This window comes from Alternaria novae-zelandiae, assembly GCF_023758075.1.
Source record: "Alternaria novae-zelandiae strain BMP 2774 chromosome Unknown scaffold_13, whole genome shotgun sequence".
Taxonomy (NCBI): Eukaryota; Fungi; Ascomycota; class Dothideomycetes; order Pleosporales; family Pleosporaceae; genus Alternaria; species Alternaria novae-zelandiae.
In genome coordinates this window covers 612,346-632,741 of record NW_026056973.1, presented here as the reverse complement: position 1 = coordinate 632,741, position 20,396 = coordinate 612,346, and the positions used below count along the sequence as shown (strand labels likewise).

Genomic DNA, 20,396 nt, shown 5'->3' with positions numbered 1-20,396 from the left:
CTTGTTCGAGGACGAGACAGCGGCGTCATGGTGCGTGGTTCGACGTCTATCAAGGCGCCTGCCATCTGGTGTTGTTGAAGAGCTTGTTGATGGGCAGCGAACATCCAGCTGATACGCGGATCGTATTCCCGACGTTGCACGCGAGGAGCCCCTCGCCTGTGCCCTTGGGAATTATCCGAGTTATCATCAGTGTCCGCCTCGTTGGTCCCATCCGCAGCAGCAGGCCCTTGGTTGTAAGCGCGAGCTGCAGGGTTTCGCAAATGGGCTTGTGAGCGGCGCGTCCGCAAGGTGTTCAGGGCTAGATCGACGTCGCCATCTTGGTCAGAATCATCGTCGTCCGCTTCCCCATCTTCGTAGTGGGCTGTCGCGCTCGACAGGACAGAGGATCTTCGACGGAGACCACGCGAGGTATTCAAGACGCGGACATTGGCGGTTCTGGAAGGCGGGCGTATCGGGGCACTAGGCCGAGGACGATCTGCAGTAGGTGTTAGAGAACCGCCCATTCGGCTTCTGTCATTTGAGTTCGCAAGCGGTTCCCACCCAACGGTCGTCCTTCCTCCATCACTGTCATCTTCATCCTCTTCTCCCATCTCGTCGTCGTAGTCGCGTTGTAGCTCCCATCCCTCCTCTCGCAACAGTGCTTGTGTATCTTCGTCGAGCTCCTCAGTGGAGACGTCGGTGGATGTTGTTGACGCTGTCTCACGGGAGGATCTCGACCCGTTTGCCCGATGTAAAACACGGGTTTGAGCAGGACTCCTCATGCCTCTACGAACGGGCCCCTCGTCTTCCTCATCTTCGTCTTCCTCCTCGACGGTGCTTGAGCGGTTTGATGATGACTCAGATTCGACGATGCGACGTGCTCGGGCACGCGCTCTGTTGCCCGAAGGCTGGGCAGCGGGGCCAGGAGTAGACGATGCGGCGCTGGGTGCACTCGATGCAGGTACGGCCTCGTCATCGATAAAGTCGTTCATCGAAGAGTCCTCGTCCAGACCATCTTCGTCTTCCTCCTCGACCGTATCCATCTCGTCGCCGTACATGTCTGAGACTATGCTCTGTGAGTAGGAGCGTCGGCTGCCGGCTTCGCTGTGCGTGATCGGTCGTCGTCTTGCGAATGCCGCTGCATTGGGTGCCATGCCAGCGTCCAAGAAGCGTCGCATCATGAACGAGCCTTGGTCTGGGGGGTATGCGCCCCAGTCTTCCATGCCGTCTCCGTAGCCGTCGTAGTCGGGGTCCTCCATGTCCATTTCGGCGTCGAGGTCGTCTTGGTCGTGCTCTGACATCTCGTCCATGTCACTGAAGCCGGTGAAGCTGTTGCCCCATGAGACTTCGCCTGTCTCGTCGAATATCAGTCCGCAATGGGTGCATCCGCCGTCTTCCAGCTCCCAGGTACACAGCGGACATCGGTCAACTCCATCTTCTTGATCGCGCACGATTTGCAGTGACAGGCGGTTTTGGTGAGGCGGAAGCCTGAAGCAGCCTTTGAAGAGACCGCCAGCGCGGGGGTCTGCGTTATCCTTGTCCAGCTGCACAGCATCTGCCTCGTCTTTCTGCCACTTCTTGTGGTCTTCTATGCTCTCGCCCGTAGGTAGTAGTTCGGCTCGCGCGATGAAGACGCTCGTCATGTCTCGTATCTGACCAACTATGTTAGACGTCGTCGCTGAAGGGCATGCAGGCTGACTTACCACATAGGCGGGGGCGGGCAGGTCCTTTACGACGATGCGGCAGTCGGGGCATGTCTTGCGGGCCTTGTTGGCGACGAACCACGTGCAGAGACACTAGGCATGTTAGAGGGTGGCATATGCGGTGGGAGGGTGCGCGTCTTACTGTATAGCAGTAGGTGTGCCCGCAGGATATGGTGTACGGTTGGTAGAGTAAGCGGTCACAGATCTTGCATGTGAGATGCGTGCGAAGGCTGTCAAACTCCGACTTGAGCGCCTTGAGCTGCTGCGGACGGTTAGCCGATGCATGTGCTATGCAATAAAGAGTCTCATACTTCATCTGCGCGGCCCAGCTGTGGCGGCTCGTCCTTCTTGGTCAGCATCTTCTGCTTGAGGCTGTCTTTGCTTGCTGCCCGCGTCGGCTTGTCCTGGTCGATGAGTTTGGAGGCAGACCGGCTGGCCGTCGGCGTGCTCCCGCGCCCGGCCCGTGAATTTGAAGGCATGCCGGCAGACTGTTGCGAGGCAGGCGCGGCATGTGACGTTGTGTTGGACGAGGATGCGATGGACGAGGCGGAATTCCTGGGGCGAGCGGTGGGCGGGGTTGGCGACGCTCGATTGTCCATGGCGGGCGGTGACTCTCTTTTCTCACGGCGAGGTGCAGCTGGGGGTTGGGAGACGGAGCATCTGCTCACATGGGACTTGCCCTTGTAGAGAAGAAAGACTATCGTTGGCAGTGGTTATGCATGCAGCAGCGGGTCTACTAGCCTAGGCATGTTGGCGCTCGGTCGCTGTTGCCCTTGCCCTCCGGCCATTTGCCGCAGCAGCCGTTCACTATCGACCTTCACTCCATCCTTAGCGCCTGCCGTGGAAAATCACCACCCTCCAGCGCCAACCATCGCCAACCATTTCCATGGCTATCTCTGCTCTCATACCTGGTCATTTCTCATTGGGTCCAGTGCTTCTATTGCAAGCTTGACACGCCAATGACGTGGGCCACGCGACTCGTCACGTTCCTGTCACATTCCATTTTCGCCCATGCCATCATTCAACGTTTTTGCTTCAGGTTTCTTTTGATCCTTTTTCCATTGAGCCGCGGTCCCAAACGACCACAGTTCAAAGACGCCAATACCTGGTATTCCCGGCGCACGAAAGAGGGCCTCTTTCCCCACAAGCTTCCTAGCTTTCGGCGCGGCACCACCACATGCAGACGCGGTCGAATTGACCTTCATTGTTGCGCTCACAGCTCATACCCGTCTCCGCTCCGCTTCACTCAGAGTGCTGATCATCACTGCGGTTGGAGTATTCGTGCTCGACACTTATCAGGTCCATGCATAGCGTTCTCGAGAAGGAGTGCCTGTGATTGTAGGCGGGACCTTGTCGGCTCCTCTAATGCGAAGCATGACAAGCATCCTGGCCGCACTGTTCAAGTGCGTCAGACGGGATATCCTTCAATATCGTCCTCAAGCTGCGCACCGCCCCGATCAAGTCATATAACCTGTACTGTGCACAAGACCGCCTAGCCTGACGAAGCGTGGTGATTTTCTGCAATTGTAGTCCTGGCCAAATACGTTACCAAGGTACATGATCGCTTGTCAATCACATGAATGAAGCATACAACTCATGACTAGGGTGCTAGCACTATCTCGTAAGTAGAATCGTAAGTTGTGGATGGCACGACAGCCGTCTTGATACACGCGACATGCTGTTTATGTGGGCTGGTCGTCCTAGCGCCCGCAGTCCTCCCGCCCCCACACTGGATGAAGCGTTGATGGAACCAGACGGGTCGTCACGTACCTAGGCATGTATACGTTGGCTAGCCTCTGCGGTTCTACGCGTGGGCATCAATAGCAGGTAGTGAGGAAGCAAGCCGCCAAGTTAGGTCTTCTTGAGTGCAAAGGAATTAGCTCAAATCATTCATAATTGGCAGCTGTTATGGAGCCTAGCAGTCGCAGTATCTGTAATTGGAGGGCTGTCGTTATCAGATACTAAGATCTAGTGCCGGTATTGCGGACCTTGGGATACGCAAGGCAATTAGTGATATCGGGAAAGTGCGTGAGTGCCTCTTGACCTCATGTATGTCCTTATCGATAACGCACCTCCGCGGCGCATCATCCACTCTCGTCGCAACTGCTCCCGGCCATCTTCAGGCTGCCCGACAATTACACGCCAGTACGCGCCCTGTACACACTCCTTAGACGTCTTTTTCCTCGCTCTTCACTATGTCCGACAAACCGACCCCCTCGAAAGCCGACGAATGGAAGGGTTCCAAAGCCAGCAAATTCGACAAGTACGCCACCGCAACGATCGCGTCGCAAATGTATGTTGCACACAACAGGCGCTGATAGATTGGTATAGCAAAGCGTATAGCGAATACTTTGATCCATGCCAAGAGGCGGCAGACAAGAGTATAAAGTGTTTGAAGAGGAATGGTGGTGAGAGAGCTATGTGCTCGGATTTCTTCCAGTAAGTGCAGTACATAGGAGGTTCAAGACCCAGCATTGCATAAGGAGGCCTTCCGCTAATACGTGTTCAATCAGGGCATACCGAGAATGCAAAGAGCAATGGGTACGTGTTGTCCACCCTCGATCCAATCGACCGCGACTATCCCTCCATGCCGTACAACGCGTCGCGAAACCGCCACGGAAGAGATGCTAATACCTATACAGCAAGAAGCAAGGAGAGAAGCGAGAAGGAACAAGTCATGGTTTGGTTGAGCAATGCAGGCAAGATTTGGGACGCGCAAATGTACAACATCTCCTCTCTTCATAGGCACGGCGTTTGACAAAGGTTCACGTTTACTGTAACATACTTGGATCCACTGGAGGTACTGGTCTATTGGACATGAAGATCAATTGACTGTCAGATAGTCTGTGGAAGGATGCAAGCAACCTCAGTGCGCTTGCTACTAGATGCGACAAGCAGAACTTTAACGCCATCGCCGAAGCATCTTCGTCCCAGCCACACACATGCATCTAGAGCTATAGCTTGTACTCTCCTACCGCGGCAAGCGCGAACTCCAGTTCCAATGCCCTGACGTAGATGCGATCACGCAATTTCCCCAGACAAGCCGTCAACCCACCCTCAAGTACTGACGTGCTCGATTCATTGGTCATGCTCGTCGTACTTGCCCTGATTACCTTGCCCTTGCAGCGTGCATGAGGCTGTGTGCTGACGATCTGCACCCCACCACCCCACTAAAGCTACCCCTCCAAGGCATTCCAGGTTCCTTCTTTCCGCCCACAGCAACCTTCCATCCTCCACTCATCTCCCTCTCACCCTCCAACTTCATGAGAAGCCTCCTTAATCCTTCCTCTTTCCAACGCGCAACAACTCGAGCTTTCACCACGACCGCACGCATCATGGGTGTCCAGAAGACCATCATCCAAGAGGGCAACGGCCCATCCCCACAGAAGGGTGACAAGGTCACCATGGAGTACACTGGCTGGCTCAAGACCCAGTCCGGCGACAAGGGCAAGCAGTTCGACAGCACCACTGGCCGTGGTCCCTTCCAGACCCCCATCGGTGTTGGTCGCGTCATCAAGGGCTGGGATGAGGGTGTTGTTCAGATGAAGCTCGGCGAGAAGGCGAAGCTGGACATCAGCAGCGACTTCGCTTACGGCGACCAGTAAGCCTCCATGATGTTTTCTGATCAAGACCTAGTACTGACTTCATGATAGGGAGTTCCCTGGCTTGATCCCCCCTCACTCTGACCTCATCTTGTAAGTTCGCGTCGCGTATGAATTCCACGAAAGTGCTAACTCCGCGATAGCGAGGTCGAGCTCAAGAAGATCAACTAGGTCTACGAAGCATCCAACGACGGGAATACACGATGATCGCTATCAGTGAATGGGAATAGTCAGAGGACAAACATGACATTCAATATACTCGGTCATGAAACTCGTTTGCCAGTCCACGTTGTCTAATGTGCAGTTACATACTTTCTCATATTTTCAGATCATCATCGTCAAGCTTTCCATTTACGTGCCATACTAAGTCGTATGTCACAGCATCGCCCGCGAACTACTGAATCCAGCCATATGAGCATGCTAAATGAGTCCAAAAACACCTAAGCCCACGCAAACTACAAGACCCACCATGCTGATGGAGAAACGACTGGCCGAACTCTCGGTATGAGTAGCCACCGAGGCGTCTGTAAGCCCATTTACCCACAGGCACATGAGCTGTGTGTCGGGAACACTCAGCGCATTGTCGACGCCTTTGTCTGGCGACCAGAATGTGGTGATGATGATATCAGTATAGGACCCCACGCCGGTCTCATTATGGCTAAAGGCCAAACTGAGATCGTTGGACTTGGGGAGGGTCGGATGACAGTTAGAGCTCGCATTGGCAGAAGAGTTTGGCGGCGTAGGCGCTCCCTTGCCAGTAAGTGCTAGAAGAAGTTAGCACAGGGCTATCTCTTTGAATGAAATGGGGACACGAACGTATGGCTGAAATTGCATTCCAGGAAGTCATGTTTGTCTTCTCTGTACATTCCGTTGGGAAAGTCTCCATTCCTTTCTGCACGCGCATGCAGCTCTCTTCCGTTGTCTCTGTTGCATTAGAAGGAGAGAGTGCCAGCAGTGTGTTGGCCTGCGTTACCAGCGACGAAATGCAGCTCGCCCCAATTGCCTCTGCGCAATCCCATGAGTAGTTGCGTCCAAAGGTGGTATTATATATGAACACAGCGCAACCCCGGTACGGGAGGTCGTCGCGATCGAGTTCAAGAGACGGAGGGGTGCCGAGATAGAAGTCTTTCTCCGTGGTTTGGTCCTTTATCGGAACGTCTGTATCGAGATGGGCGGCGAGTGTCCACGTCAAATTGTTATTGTCATCGAGGATGGCGGTGGAGAAGGATCTGAACCCGATCCTCTCATAGGTTCTGTTGGTGACATTGCATTCTGCTTTAATGGCATTGCTTCCATCGAGAGGAACCTCAGGGCAGTGTACGTCGGCGCACGAACCGACGGAACTGTTGAGGGCATATTGTGCGAACGCGGAAGACAGGAAGGTGGTGAGTAAAAACGAGGTTGGGAGCAACATCTTGAAGCGTTTTAACTTGACTCAGTTCCACGATGGTACAGCAGACGAGTAGGAGGTGTAGACTTGTACGGGCTTTTGAAATCTTGAAGGGCGCATACAAGCTATGGTCTAGCACATTATATGTCTTGAGCGCCCCACACCGCTGAGCTTCACTGTGCCACCTCCACATCAGGCCATCTGTTACGGAAAGCTTCTCTACTGCGAGGCTGGGTAGTCACAAGGTATATGTGAGTTGTTGTACATGGGGTACAGTATACGTGACGTGCGCCAAGCGCCGTCCTTGCCGTATAACCACCTGGGCATACTGCGTTGTTCAGGCAGCCAATTTCCATGTGGGATGTGATGGGCTGTAACAATTCTGAAGTAAGGCGTCCCGTACTCAGTGCTTTATTATTGATCTGACCGCAGCTGTACCGAAAAGATGCCGTGGTCATTTGGAAACCGGCAGACACGACCGGCGAGGCTGACTTGCGTTGATAATTGGGATGATGCTGGGAAATAGTCAGATGATCAAGCGGTGAAGTGTTTGCGAAGGATAGTCAAAGGGAACTTCTCCATCGAAAAATAGGGTCTTGAGGACCATTGAGGTCGCTTCTGATAGTGCACGATCCGGTTGTCTAAAGCGGTTGATGCCCTCATACGGCCTTGCATCTGAGCGCGACATAACCCCGAGTCATGCTGCTGTCGTAGCAAGCTTTTCTCTATCATCTGGTACGTATACCAGGAACTTCCAACACCGATTTTGCTGGATACGTAGAGCCTGTTCGATTGCTATCTCTTTGCAGGCTGCCGGGGTTGACGCGATCGGGATGGACGGATTGGCTGTCATGTGGCAGGCAGCTGAAGGTGTTTCTCCACCATAAAGCCATAAAGACAGTCGTTAACTACATTTCATTGCTGATTTTATAAACTCGTATACTTCTCGCGTTATCGGGTTCAGCATCAGAGTGCGTAGGATCAGGTAGGCGTCCAAGTGGATGCCAATGTATAACAGTAGGTAGATCATGACGTCGGCCATTCATTAGATGATTGCCGTAGTTGAGCATGGACGACGGACTCATATCAAGAAAGCAATGTCAGATCTTGCCTGTAGTTGCACGAGGCATGATTTGGGGCGTGAGCAAGATGGAAGACACGCTTGGTGCTTGGTGGGGATGGCAGATCTTAGCGCGAACAGCTGATCGCGGTCGCGCGAGAAGAACGCGTCAGACTGATCTTCCACTTCTAGCACACACCATGCAGCATACCTTCCTATCTAGTCCACCAAATGTTGTGATATAATTGAAACGTCTGATTTCTCGTTCATGTGGTCTCTTCCAAAGCTCACAACGTGTGTGTGGACCCACTCTCGACTATGGAGTTGCAAGCAGTGACATCACGACTGCAGGAGCGACTGCAGTATGCGTCTAGAGCTACCTAGAGGAGGTTTGATGGCGACTCCATTTCTCTCAACAACTTGGTATGCTCCTACCTTCTCAATTCCTCCGCTCAACGCACTCTGCTCTTCGGCACATCAGCACTCGTCCATTGCTGACAAGTTCACTCAAGAATTCTCCATTCATCGCTACCCCGCTATCCACCATGTCGGCGAACTCTCTGAACATCAATTCGACTCTGAGTCTTCCGAACTCGCAGTACAAGATTCCACAAATTGGTTTCGGAGTCTACCTGTCTCCAAAGGACGTCTGCGTTGCCTCATGCAAGAAGGCCTTCGAGGCAGGATACCGTCATATCGACACAGCCCAGTACTACGCGAATGAAGAGCAAGTTGGTCAAGCGCTGAAGGAAAGCGGGCTTTCTCGGAAAGATGTGTACATCACGTCCAAGATCTTGAGCGCTGGAGAGGACGTCGAGTCTACATACAAGAAGGTCGCCGAGAGCGTTGAGAAGCTTGCCGGAAAGGATGGCTACGCAGACCTGTTCCTTATCCACAGCCCCAATGGAGGCAAGGAGGCCAGGAAGTTGATGTGGCTTGCGCTGAAGCAGGCGCAGGAGAAGGGCATCGTGCGCGACATTGGTGTCAGCAACTACGGCATCCAGCACATCGATGAGCTCGCCTCCATTGATAGCAAGGCCAGCCTACCTGCTGTCAACCAGATTGAGGTTTGTCACATTTCCCACCTGATCGCATAGCCAAACTAACAGAAACGAACAGCTCCACCCCTGGTGTCAACAGCGCGAGGTCGTCGAGTATTGCAAGTCCAAGAACATCGTCGTCGAAGCCTATTGCCCCATCGTCCGCAACGAAAAAGCCAACGACCAGACGCTTGCTAGCATCGCCAAGAAGCACAACAAGGAGCCAAACCAGGTTCTCATCCGATGGAGTCTGCAAAAGGGCTACGTTCCTCTTCCTAAGAGCGACACGCCATCTCGCATTGTTGGCAACGCCGACATATACGGTTTCGAACTTGACAAGGATGATATGGCTAAGCTGGACGGTCTGGATCAAGGAGCCAAGGGCGCTATTGTGCAGGCCGTAACCAATGCTTAACTCGCGTTTGTTGCCTCGCACATCATTAACAGGCGTGCAGGTGAATAACAGGTCGAGGGACATGGCGAATGCTTCCGCAGCTGAAATCGGTGCTATGCGTACAATGTTGGAGGAGACTTACGTGGACCGGGTGCCCACGTACTTCACGCCTGGCCCTCGGTTCAGTGTACAATTTTCAGACTGGATTGGCCGACGAGCATAGCCTCTCACCCATGATCGGTCCACTTGAGTGCTGTGCCGTGTCGCTAGGTCACGCACCCACGCAACGCTAAAATGTAGATACAAGCAATCAAATTTCAATTGGAAGTTCAAACGTGGTAGACTTTCGGTTGTGCGTTTGACTCTTTTTGACGAACACAGTCGCACCCACTCTGTGTAAAGGCGTAATTTAGTATGCTATCGAACGCAATTGTTTCTCCCTGGCCTCAGGGCGTGACCGCGTTTCATGTTGCCCGACAGGATATGGCGAAGCTATCCAAACTATGAGGTGATAGAGGTAGTCGCGGGTCAACGTCAAGCTGGAGAGTTACGATTTTCGCACCCCAGGAGTCCATGAGATGCCCCCCCAAAAAAACCATCCGCCACACTATCTCCCCGCAACTCCCTCAAGCCCTCCGCCATGGGTTCTCAACTTTCCACAAGCAAAAGAACATAGTGCAATCAAAAAGAAAGGTCTTGCCCGGAATCGAACCGGGGTTGCCGGAAGATACTGATTTGGATCAGAATCCGGAGTGATAACCGCTACCTGTATGGTAATTAGCGGGGGCAAGCGAGAAGTGGATGTTTGACAACGTACACTACAAAACCGATACCAATTTGTAACTAAGATGCTTTATATAGTAGGTACGCTTTCGATGGATGCGACTCGCACAAGTAATGGAGGAAGGCGCGAGGGTGCAGAACTTTCCAGTCGCTCGTGGTGGGGTGGTGGGGTTTCTGGCTGAGATGGTGGGGTTCCTCAGACTTCGAAACCTTGGAACGCAAATATGTACGCGAAGTGATGCTGCATCGTGCCGATGTTTCATGCTTGCTCGTCTTGCAGCCTAGGAGACAATTTCTTTCCTTGCACTGTATCCTTGGGAGCGAAGCAATGTCACGATTGGTTGTAGACGAGGATAGGTACAGTTAAGCTCATCTTCTATTCTTGCAATCTTACAGATGTGTGCAGACACTATGCTGCATCTATTAATACTAACCAGCAGTAAACATACAGGAAGAAAGAGAATACAAATCGCAAGGCTGCGCAATACTATATAGCATGCCGCCTGGTATCACAAAGGAGCACCGCGAAAAGAGGAACATGTAGCGCCATCGCTTAAAGAACAGGACAAAAGAGAAAGCTGCCGTAGAGCGTCTATCAACAGAAGAACTTGTATACCTTCTTCCACCTTGGCCACTTCCTCTTCTCCTCGCGCTCCTCTTCTATCAGTGCCTGGATGTTGAGCTCGCGGATGCCAGTGACGAGATCCATGTTGTGCGAACGCACGACCGAGGTGCGGAACCAGAACTTGTAGGGAAAGTAAAAGGCAAGGGTGACTGGTAGCGCTAGGTAGACGCTGAAGAAACGCTGGAGACGTTGTGATGTTGTAAGCTTGTCCATGTCGATTGGAGCAACGGACACGTAGAATTGTGCAATGAGAACGAGGATGTTGAGAATGAGGCCAACGTAGGATCCAATGAGGCCAGGTTGAGAGCGGAAGGCGAGCTCATCCAAGCTGTGTCCTTGCACTTTCCAACCTTGACGGAAGCGAATATGTGCTAGGCAGATAGACAGCCAGGTGAAGACCGCTGAGAGAGCAGACAGCGCAAGCAGCCAGTTGAAGGCGGCGTCCTGTAGCCTACGGTCCGCGCCGGCAAGGAAAGCGAGGAGACCAAGGGAGGAAGCAAAAGCAATGGAAACGAGAGGGCGACCCTGGCGGTCAATGTATGCGAAGATCCTGGGAGCTTGGTGTTGCTCAGCGAGTGCAGCGAGCGTGCGCGAGGAACCGTAGATGGAGGAGTTGCCAACTGAGAGAACCGCAATCATGATGACGGCGTTGAAAACAGAGGGCAGGCCTTGGATTCCGGCGTTTTGGATAGCGATGACGAAGGGCGAGGCGACAGCATCGGCAGAGTTCTTGTCTTGAAGCAGACGCGGATCGTTGTAAGGAACCAGCAATCCGACGATAGTCAGGGAGACGATGTAGAACAGCGAGATGCGCCAAAAGACCTGCTTGACAGCGGTAGGTAAGGACTTGCGTGGATTGGCTGTTTCCGCTGCGGCAAGACCGACGAGCTCAGTTCCAGAGAAGGCAAACGCGGCGTTGACAAAGACGCTGCAGAGACCCTTGAAGCCGTTGTTAAATGGACCTGGATCGCGCCAATACATGCCGCCGATGTAGCCCCCATCTGGGCCTCCGCCTATGTTGATGATGATACCGAGGATAATGAAACCAATTACTGCTGTGATCTTGATAATAGCAAAGACGAATTCGGCTTCACCATACCCTTTGATACCGAAAAGATTGATGACGACGATCAGGACCAGGAAGACGGCCACCCAGGCGTTGTTGTTGACCTTGTCACCGTTCCAGTATTCTATTGTAAAGGTCGCAGCGACGATTTCCAGTGGTAGTACGACAAGCCATTGGAGAGCATAGTTCCAACCCATGGCAAAGCCCCATGCGGGATCCAGGAAGCGCGTCGAATATGCCGAGAAGGAACCAGCGACAGGAAAGAGTACTGCCATCTCGCCCAATGCGTGGACGGTGGTGTACAACATGATACCTACAAGGCAGTAGCAAATGACGAGCGATGCTGGACCACCATTTGCTAGCGCTTGCCCTGAGCCAACGAATAGACCGGTACCTGGTAAAGTCAGTTTGTGGATCGTCGCTTGGTTGACGCATGCCAAACCATACCTATGGAACCTCCGATTGCTATCATTTGCAGATGGCGACCCTTTAGTCGCCGCGCAAGTGGTGAGTTTGCCGTGTTCGCCGCCGCGGCTTCTGGATCGAAGACGTTCCCGTCGGCCCCCATGCTTCCCTTTGGCGTCATAGTCATGGCAAAATTCGGGTCCCGCTTGAAGCTCTCAATGACCCTCCTCCCAAGACCGTCCTGGTACCGTGATGATTCGCCATAGTAGTCGGACCCTTGCGAGGCTCTTCCAAAACTCTTCTCGGTGCCGTACATGTCGTCGTCTATCGTCATGGTGGATAAGCGCAACGGCGCGATGACAAGCGACGATAAAGAGTGTAGAGTGCAGCGGTCCTGCACGTCGGTCGGAGTCGCTGCAGTGCAGCCGTTGGAGGAATCTGCTTTTTCTTGTGCGATGGGCGCAGGGGCGGGATATGAGTGCGGTGCTGACGACCAGACTGGCAGGGCTTAGGCCTATTCTTGAGGCGCGAGCGCATCCACGGAACTGAGGCGCCCAGGGTCAGTGTCCTTTCCAGAGTGCCGGGTTGGGACTATCGACTAGGATGTGCAGTAGCCGGGGTGCAGCTAGATTTGGCTTAGGTGTGGGAGATGTTATCGCAGCGTGGCGCATCTATGGAATCAATAGACGCAGAGCTTGTCCAAGGGCAGAGCTGTGCAATAGTGATGTGATTGTTAGTGAAATGCCGACTAGCAATTACCTTTACCGTTTGCAAGGAGGCTGTAAGGAGCATGGTGAGGGGGGACCGGCGTCCTCATGGACCGGAGAAATGTTGCACATTCGCTCCTTCTTCGCTGAGTTCGCTCCTTCCGCCTCCATCCTTGGCCGCGGCAGACACCGATGACTCCAAACGTCCCAAAAACCCGCAAAGCTGCAGGCGGTAATGTCACTCTCGGTCACTTGACTCTATTCTACAGTTCTCCAGATTTGCGTCTCGCGTGTCGGACTCAGTAACGTCTTTAGGCGCTGGCTGCCGGCGCTATCAAACGACGGCGACCTCACGGTGTCGAGTCCTAGTGGCGCTTGCGTGCCTTCCCCAAGTCCAACGCTGCACGGGCCGCCCTTATCTCCAAGCCACCAGCACACTTGCGGCATGTGCGCGCAAGACATGCCACTCACCCCACGTTACGGTCAAACGTCTCCAACCACCCTTCCAATAATCGCTATCGTAGCTTTTAGATGCTCCTTGCTGAGTTGCCTCACGCCTCGAGCTTTTGGGATCGTGACTACAACCGGCGCGACCTCGGGCTCGACCTCTCACAACACCCGTTGACCCGTCCCGCTGCCGCAGCATTGGCGCAAGGCCGACGTGCTGCTTTAGGCCTTCCAAGGTTGCCCCTTCATGCTCTATCATGAGCTCGCCTATGGCCTGGAACATTCACGAAACTAATGACCCGGCAAGTTCTAGCTTCTACCGTCAGAACGGTCAGAACGGCGACGCCATGGCTCGACATGGATGTTTGGCCACCCTGCGTCTAACAAATCAGCCCGGCACATAGCTTCCTGTCGCTATTATGTGTACCCATTACGCGCAGCCGTGTTGATACTTGCTCGATGGATGCGTCGGTAAAGACGGGTAAATCATATCACGTCTTCCCGATCCATATCGCTTGACGACCCTCCATCAACGCATCCTGCCACATGCAGGGGCTACCAAGCATCCTCATGCTTCTCAATTTAACTTCATCTTCATCCGATGCAGGTACAGATGTCGCCTATTCATCGCTTGGTGCTCAGCCATCGGTATCTTGAGAGAACTGGGTATTGTACCAACACCGCGCCACAATCTCCTTTGAATTGTGTGCAGTATGCCTGTTGACTAGCTCGGCTTGCAGCGAACGTACACGAGCAGTACGCCCCGCATCCTCTCGTCATGTAAGAACACACGCTGGCCCATTGCGAATCAATATACATGTGTGCTACCTGGACCCTTGCACCATTAACCGTATCAGTCAAGTAATTCTGCCCATCTGCCTGCATAGTCGAGCATCTCACCTCATCGACGATTAGCCGTCCCTTCTTTCACCGGCAGGCTCTTGGTAAACTTCACATGTGCAATCTCATTTGCCAAGAATCCCTGGCCAGGACGCAGTGTCGTTACGGCTGCCGTTTATTACTGGCGGGGTCAGAATACGCCCAAACCCACATGGTAAGCCACCACCAGCACCTATCACATTGTCGCAACACCTAGAGTCTGTACCAACTGTTGCATGTTTCACCGACTCTGCCTCGGTTGAAGGTTTCTCCCTATTGCTACACACGCATGTAAGCCGTGATCGCAGTTTCGCAGGCAAAATCGCGGCAGGATTGGCTTCGCTTGTGATTCCTCCAGTCTTCTACGGTGCAGCGATGGCGCTCGCCGTTTATGCACTGATGCACAGACTGATCTTCCCGGCTGACCTTGCATCTTCCGAGGAAGCAGCTCACCAAGGTGGCGTATCAGTCACCCCATTCTCCCTTACATCTTTTGTAAGTATTGCTTGATTGAAGGCATACCGCATTCGTTTCCACGACACGATATCACAGCAATCCCTTACCTCTCCCTCCACCTGGACACCTCTCTCGGATGTCCGTACTAAGATAATGCACCAAACTCGGACTTGCTCCCTTATGGTCCTTGCGGCGTTTGACGTAACACAGCGTTGCCGCATCGTTGACCCCCTGCACCACCTCCCACATCTCGGCTGTTGGACTTGTGCCTCGTGCGCATCACATGGCAAACCTCACGCATTGGGCGCAATGTCACTGAGAATAGTACGCATGACTGTCTCAGTAGACTAGAATCAACCGGGAAGCTCTCACAGACAAGAGCATGTCACTGAACAGCTCCACTAGACGATTCTAGCGCTTCCGACATGTTAGTCGTGTTGTTACCAACACAAGTTTCAGCCGCAACACCGTTACTTTTCCGCACCAAAGATCACCACCGGAACTATGTCAAGGCCAGATTTCGTACAAGGTCACACCAACCGTCCCGATTCAACCTCGCCTCCGACGCCGCATGTCCACCACACCGCCTCTTCGAAGCCAATGTGCAACGCAAAGGCTTATGTTGAGCGCAAGTATATCCCTACTGATTCAGCTGTTGTACCTGGATACGTATATGCATACACGTGTCTTTGTGCAATGTTGTTCTGCGTCATCGATTCTCGTTGCTTCGGGTGCTTTGAGGGCGTATCGTGGGGGATATATCGACATCATGACGCTGGACTGAGTGATGTATTCGCTGATCGCGACCAGGGACCGGGTTAGTCGGGAATGCTTGTGTTCCCAAGATTGCGTCTACGCAGATCGATATGCAGTACTAACGTTGAACCGTTGAATTCGTATCCTGACGATATTGCCGTTCTCTTTGAGTCCACACCGCTAGAGGAAAGTCGGCTCGCAAGACAAAGGACGCCGACTGCCTGATGTGGCAATCGTTCATAAACTTTGAGATGAGCAGAATATCATCTAGGGGTTCAATAAACTTCAAACGTGTAGTGGAAGTACAGGCGCAAGTGACAGACGCCATGAGGTGCAAATGATGCATAGTGTATACGTGTCGATAAAATTAGAATGAACGAAAGGAAAACGCATGTGTATGTAGGTATCCGATGAAATGGACAAACGCCGCGAATGTATGCCGTTAAAGCGCGAGAGCATGAAGATGAAGGCAAGAAACGAAAGGAAGTGAACAAGTACCACGCAGCAAGAAGAACAACGACCACAGTCCAAAAAATGGCCATAACAAGCGGCCAACCCCCACATTCTCACCAAAATAACCTCAAACCTCCTCTTCAATCTCGCGCCAATTTTCCAAATCATCAAGCTTTCTCTTTGAACTTCTCCTTGGGTGGGGTCAACGGCCCAGGCGCTTCCTCCTCAATGAACTCGCCCTCACCCAACTTCCCGCCAAAAGTATCCACCTCTTCGACCTCCTCGTCTTCTTCCTCATCTTCCTCTGTGATGCCTAAAATCTCTCCACTCCTGCGACCTTGTACACTCGTTCCCCGACTCCCCATACCACCTTCTCCACTTCTACTCCTCCAGCCGCCACTACCATTTGTCGAGCTGCCATTCAGACCTCCGGTATTAACATTAAGCATGGGACCTTTGAAAGGGCTCTTCCTCCTCTTTGCGAAGACAAGACCCGGGGACTGTGGGGGAATGCTGTTTCCGTTTCCGAAAGCGGCGCTGGATTCGTTGAGACCGGGTGGGAAGCCAGAACGTACAAGGCGGATGTTGGAAGGAAAGCTTGAGGAGGTGGGGGTGGCGGGGAGGACCTTGATGCTGTTGTGGGGGGATTTGGAGGGTTTGTGTGAGTGGCCGCTTGTGGAAACGGCGGGAGAAGCGAGAGAGGCGGAGGATGTGGATGAGGCTTTCGAGTGCGAGTGGTGGTGGTGTGGCATGCTGCGGATCGAGGATACAGATGACGAAGTGGACTTTCGACCGCGGAGACCACCAGACGAGCGACGGTATGAGGATCGTGGTGTTAGTGGAGCGGGTGATGCTGAGAGCCTTCTCATGGAGCCTGAGCCGTGTGTTGAGCCTCGGGGTCTCGGGCCAGGCATTTGTGGTGTGGGCGGAGACCTGGGGTTCGTGTGTACAGACGACCGATTCGCCGTGCTTTGTCTTCGTGTTGAATCCGAAGACTTGCTTGGAGGTATCTTTGGCGACTGTCCACTGCTGGCTTTCGAGCCCGGAGATCGCGCTCGTTTCGACGTCTCTTTTATCCAATTTCGAAGTGTCAAAAGGTGGTTGATGAAGGGCTGTTTCCGGCGTCGCTTAGGCACGAAGCCGTTGGGAGAAAGAAGATCTGGATTGGTAGATACGACCTGTAGCATGCTGCTGCGTGAACGCCGCCTGTCGAGATCCTTCGCTGGTGGTGGCGGACGTGAGGACGAATGCGACTTCCGACCCCGACGGGTATCGATTGGAGGGAGCGGCTTGTCGTCGACTGTGAGATTGGGTGAGGTAATTAGCTCTGGCAGCTTTGGCAGTTCGGGAGCACCTGTCTCAAGTTAGAAGCGTTTCTTGACGTCCGCCGTGATACTCACCATGTAAGCTGCTTCGATTTGTGGTCCTGCCGCGACTCTTAGGCGTAGAGGGAGAGTGAATGCCTTCTTCGTCTGACTCTCTTATGGTAGGCGCAAGTTTGTCAAGTCGACTACTTGCAGCGCTCAGTCGCCGGAGGCTCTTAGCCTCTGCTTCCTTCTCTTTGCGCTTGCGCTCTCGCCTCTTTGCCTTGCGTTCCTCTTTTTCGAGCAGCAGTGCCCACCAACCAGCTAACGAGTCGCATCTTTGGGCTAGCACGTTCTCAATCACCATGTCAATGTCCACCCCGGCAGCGCGCATGCGTTGCAAGACCTCCTTCTCCAGCTCGGTCGAGAAAGGCGCCGGCTGCTGGAGCTTCAGGATCTCCTGCTGGCGCGGCGCATGTTCCGATAACCAAGGGTTCTGTAGTATGTCCGCCAGTGTAGGTCGCAAGATTGGCCGTTTGGATAGTAGCGACTGACATAACTCCTTCGCTTGCTGCGGGAAGTGCTCCGGATATTTGGGGTCCTCCTTCAGTATCTTGTTCTTCGTGACCATTTCGTCGTCGTCGTCAAAAGGCAGCTCGCCCACTAGAAGCGCGTAAAGAATGATGCCCAAACTCCAAACGTCCACCTTTTCACCTGCGTACTTCTCGCCCTTGAGCATCTCCGGCGCGCTGTAGCAGATTGTTCCGCACCATGTCTGCAGGTAGTTGGACTTGCCCTCGTACTCGCGCGTGAAACCAAAGTCGACCAACTTGACGTCTCCGTGCTTGTCCAGCAGTATGTTCTCGAGCTTGAGGTCGCGATGGACGCACGACTTGTTGTGGACGTAGGTGACGGCGCCGACGAGCTGGGTGAAGATGCGCTGGACTCTGGCGGGCTCGAGGGCGCCCTTGGCCAGTAGGTAGTTGTAGAGTTCATCGCCCTGGCAGTACTCGAGTACCAGCCAGACTAGGTTCTCGGTGACTATGACCTCGTACAGGCGGGCTATGTGTGGGTGCGTGAATTGGCGGTGGTGATGGATCTCGCGCGCGAGGTTGGCGTCGTCCTTCTTCGCGCTCTTGAGCACGACCTGCTTGCGATCAGCGTGATTCCTCGTAACCGTCCTGCCGGTGGTACCTTTGAGCCATTGCTGAGTTTGTGCGACGCCAAGTAAACCTTGCCAAAACTGCCCTTGCCTATAAGTTTCCCCAGTGTATAGTTGCCGACCGTCTTGAGATCAGTCGCGGCGAACTCACTGGCCCTGCGTCAGCGAATTGGACCCGGTGAAACGCGCAGCCGGCGCGCAAAAGCAAAGAAGAGACTTACTCGAGCAACTGTTTGTACGAATTCGCGAGCTGCTATAATTTGCGTCTCAGCATGCGTGTTGCAAACATGCGCCTGGGGGAATTGCTTGTTGCGGCGCACGAGCGTCGTTGGACGGCAGCGGGACGGGGCCTACCTTCTTCCTCTGGGCCTGAATCTCAGCCTGGGCTCTGAGATTTGACTGCATGGAATGATGCGCCGCTGCTCCGTGGTGTCGCCTGCGCAACCAGCGTCATCTATGGGTTGCAGGAGTTCGGACTGGCGAGCGAGCGCCGCGGAAGAGAGAGACGGCTCCGTATATGCCCTGGTGGCAGCGAAAGTGGAGAAGGCCGCAAACGCCAGGGGCCTAGGGCGTTCGAGATGTGCGAGGATAATAATACTAGCTTTGCGCCGACCGCGAGTGCGAAGAAGTGTATATTAATTGTGAATACTCCCAGGCGGACGGGGACTGGGCGTGCCGTCAGATCTCTCCTGAGCTTGCGGTGCTGCCATGGATTCGGGGAGCGCGATCCTGGTCGCAGATCATCCACCGCTGCTCTGGGAAGGCGCAGGCACCACCACCACAATGCGACGCGACGTGGTTTGGACATCCTTCTCGTTTCGAGTGTACAAGTCAATAACGTTTGTGCAATGTGTTCTTCGACTGAGAGCCGGATGCATGTATGCGCTTCTTTTGACGTTGTGTTACACGCCAACCGAGGGACCGAGATGCGATGGACTGTTGTCAAGACACAAAAATCTACTGTTATTATCTACAGTTTACTGCTCGGCCCTCCAATGTACGTCTGGCCGAGCTTCAGCATGTCGATCGCCTCTTGCACCATCTCGTCGACAATCTCCTTTGCGGGCTTGATATCGCCGATAACCCCCGCAACCTGGCCCATCAGGAACGGGATATCCACATCCTTCCCATCGTCCATGTCCTTCGCCAGCGGCACAACTCCCGCCTCCGTGAGCTTCTTGATCTCGTCCTCGCGCTCGTGCCACTCTTTGATGTAGTCGTTGTACCTGACGCGCAACGGTCGGCCACTGACAACCAGCGTCCGGCCTGTATCTGTGAAGTCGGCTGTGACCACGTTCTCCTTGTGCATTTGCGAGCAGCCCGCTTCAGTTGATGCCACGAATCGCGTGCCAACCCATACGCCCTGTGCGCCTTGCATCAAGCTGCTTGCCAGGCTGCGGCCGTTGTAGATGCCTCCCGCCGCCACTACAATAGCTGGCTGTCCGGTAAGAGGGCTCTTGTATTTGCGCGCGACGTCCACGACGGAGGGTATCAGGATGCTGTTCGCGATATCGCCGGTGTGTCCTCCGCCTTCTCCACCCTGGGCGCATACGATATCCACACCTGCATCTAGTGCCTTTTTCGCATGTTTGGGGTGTCCGACCATGTTCATGATCAAGATGCCTGCTTCGTGAAGCCTCTTGATCGTTCGCTCGGGCGGTACACCAACAGCGCTCACAAACAGCTTTGCGCCATTCTTGATTGTGACTTCGATGAGGTCGTCGAGCTGTCCATGGGTGTAGTCATGGTTCGTCTTGCGTGCGCTGCCGCCGACTTGTGGGAGTGCGAGATCGACACCGAAGGGCAGGTTCTTGTCTCGGAGGTTTGACTTGAGGTCGTCGATGATCGATTGGAGCTGTTCCGGTGTGTATCCGAGACCGCCAATTACACCTAGGCCACCAGCGTTTGACACGGCAGCTGCGAGGGGGCCACCAGAGGTGCGCGCCATGCCAGCAAGGATAATCGGATACTGGATGCCCAGCAGCTTCGAAAGCGGCGTCTGCAGTGCCGGTGGTGACATGACGGCGTAGGCTGTGGTGGCGGGTGGTTGATAAATGAAAGTAGATGGAGTAGGTCACGTCGGATAACGCGAATGACGGTCAGAGGAGCGTGCTTCTGGCAGCAATGAAGCTATGTGTAACCGCATGGTGAGTATGGGAATGTGCATGCTAAATAGCGGCCGTGC

General features: G+C 53.8%; 7 protein-coding genes across 7 annotated transcripts; 3 read left to right on the top strand and 4 right to left on the bottom strand.

Moving 5' to 3' along the window:
• Nucleotides 1–459: 459 nt before the first annotated feature.
• On the bottom strand, nucleotides 460–2,281 carry J4E88_006721 (uncharacterized protein; the record flags this gene model as incomplete). Its single annotated transcript, XM_049400343.1, has 5 exons — nucleotides 460–475; nucleotides 541–1,631; nucleotides 1,683–1,775; nucleotides 1,825–1,944; nucleotides 1,994–2,281. 5 exons carry the CDS (start codon nucleotides 2,279–2,281, stop codon nucleotides 460–462), a joined length of 1,608 nt encoding a protein of 535 aa, XP_049253962.1.
• Nucleotides 2,282–3,877: 1,596 nt separating this feature from the next.
• COX23 (Mitochondrial copper homeostasis protein) lies at nucleotides 3,878–4,372 on the top strand (the record flags this gene model as incomplete). The annotated part of the gene is made up of 4 exons (XM_049400342.1): nucleotides 3,878–3,945; nucleotides 4,014–4,121; nucleotides 4,196–4,223; nucleotides 4,325–4,372. The coding sequence occupies 4 exons, from the start codon at nucleotides 3,878–3,880 to the stop codon at nucleotides 4,370–4,372; spliced, it is 252 nt and encodes an 83-aa protein (XP_049253961.1).
• A 645-nt stretch (nucleotides 4,373–5,017) lies between these two features.
• On the top strand, nucleotides 5,018–5,455 carry FPR1 (FK506 binding protein proline rotamase rapamycin-binding protein; the record flags this gene model as incomplete). The annotated part of the gene is made up of 3 exons (XM_049400341.1): nucleotides 5,018–5,283; nucleotides 5,336–5,377; nucleotides 5,428–5,455. 3 exons carry the CDS (start codon nucleotides 5,018–5,020, stop codon nucleotides 5,453–5,455), a joined length of 336 nt encoding a protein of 111 aa, XP_049253960.1.
• Nucleotides 5,456–8,279: 2,824 nt separating this feature from the next.
• On the top strand, nucleotides 8,280–9,189 carry J4E88_006718 (uncharacterized protein; the record flags this gene model as incomplete). Its single annotated transcript, XM_049400340.1, has 2 exons — nucleotides 8,280–8,801; nucleotides 8,854–9,189. 2 exons carry the CDS (start codon nucleotides 8,280–8,282, stop codon nucleotides 9,187–9,189), a joined length of 858 nt encoding a protein of 285 aa, XP_049253959.1.
• A 1,357-nt stretch (nucleotides 9,190–10,546) lies between these two features.
• On the bottom strand, nucleotides 10,547–12,381 carry J4E88_006717 (uncharacterized protein; the record flags this gene model as incomplete). Its single annotated transcript, XM_049400339.1, has 2 exons — nucleotides 10,547–12,036; nucleotides 12,090–12,381. The coding sequence occupies 2 exons, from the start codon at nucleotides 12,379–12,381 to the stop codon at nucleotides 10,547–10,549; spliced, it is 1,782 nt and encodes a 593-aa protein (XP_049253958.1).
• Nucleotides 12,382–15,912: 3,531 nt separating this feature from the next.
• On the bottom strand, nucleotides 15,913–18,616 carry J4E88_006716 (uncharacterized protein; the record flags this gene model as incomplete). Its single annotated transcript, XM_049400338.1, has 5 exons — nucleotides 15,913–17,099; nucleotides 17,146–18,196; nucleotides 18,244–18,361; nucleotides 18,433–18,464; nucleotides 18,566–18,616. The coding sequence occupies 5 exons, from the start codon at nucleotides 18,614–18,616 to the stop codon at nucleotides 15,913–15,915; spliced, it is 2,439 nt and encodes an 812-aa protein (XP_049253957.1).
• A 565-nt stretch (nucleotides 18,617–19,181) lies between these two features.
• Nucleotides 19,182–20,231, bottom strand: J4E88_006715 (uncharacterized protein; the record flags this gene model as incomplete). Its single annotated transcript, XM_049400337.1, has 1 exon — nucleotides 19,182–20,231. The coding sequence occupies one exon, from the start codon at nucleotides 20,229–20,231 to the stop codon at nucleotides 19,182–19,184; it is 1,050 nt and encodes a 349-aa protein (XP_049253956.1).
• Between the last annotated feature and the right edge of the window lie 165 nt (nucleotides 20,232–20,396).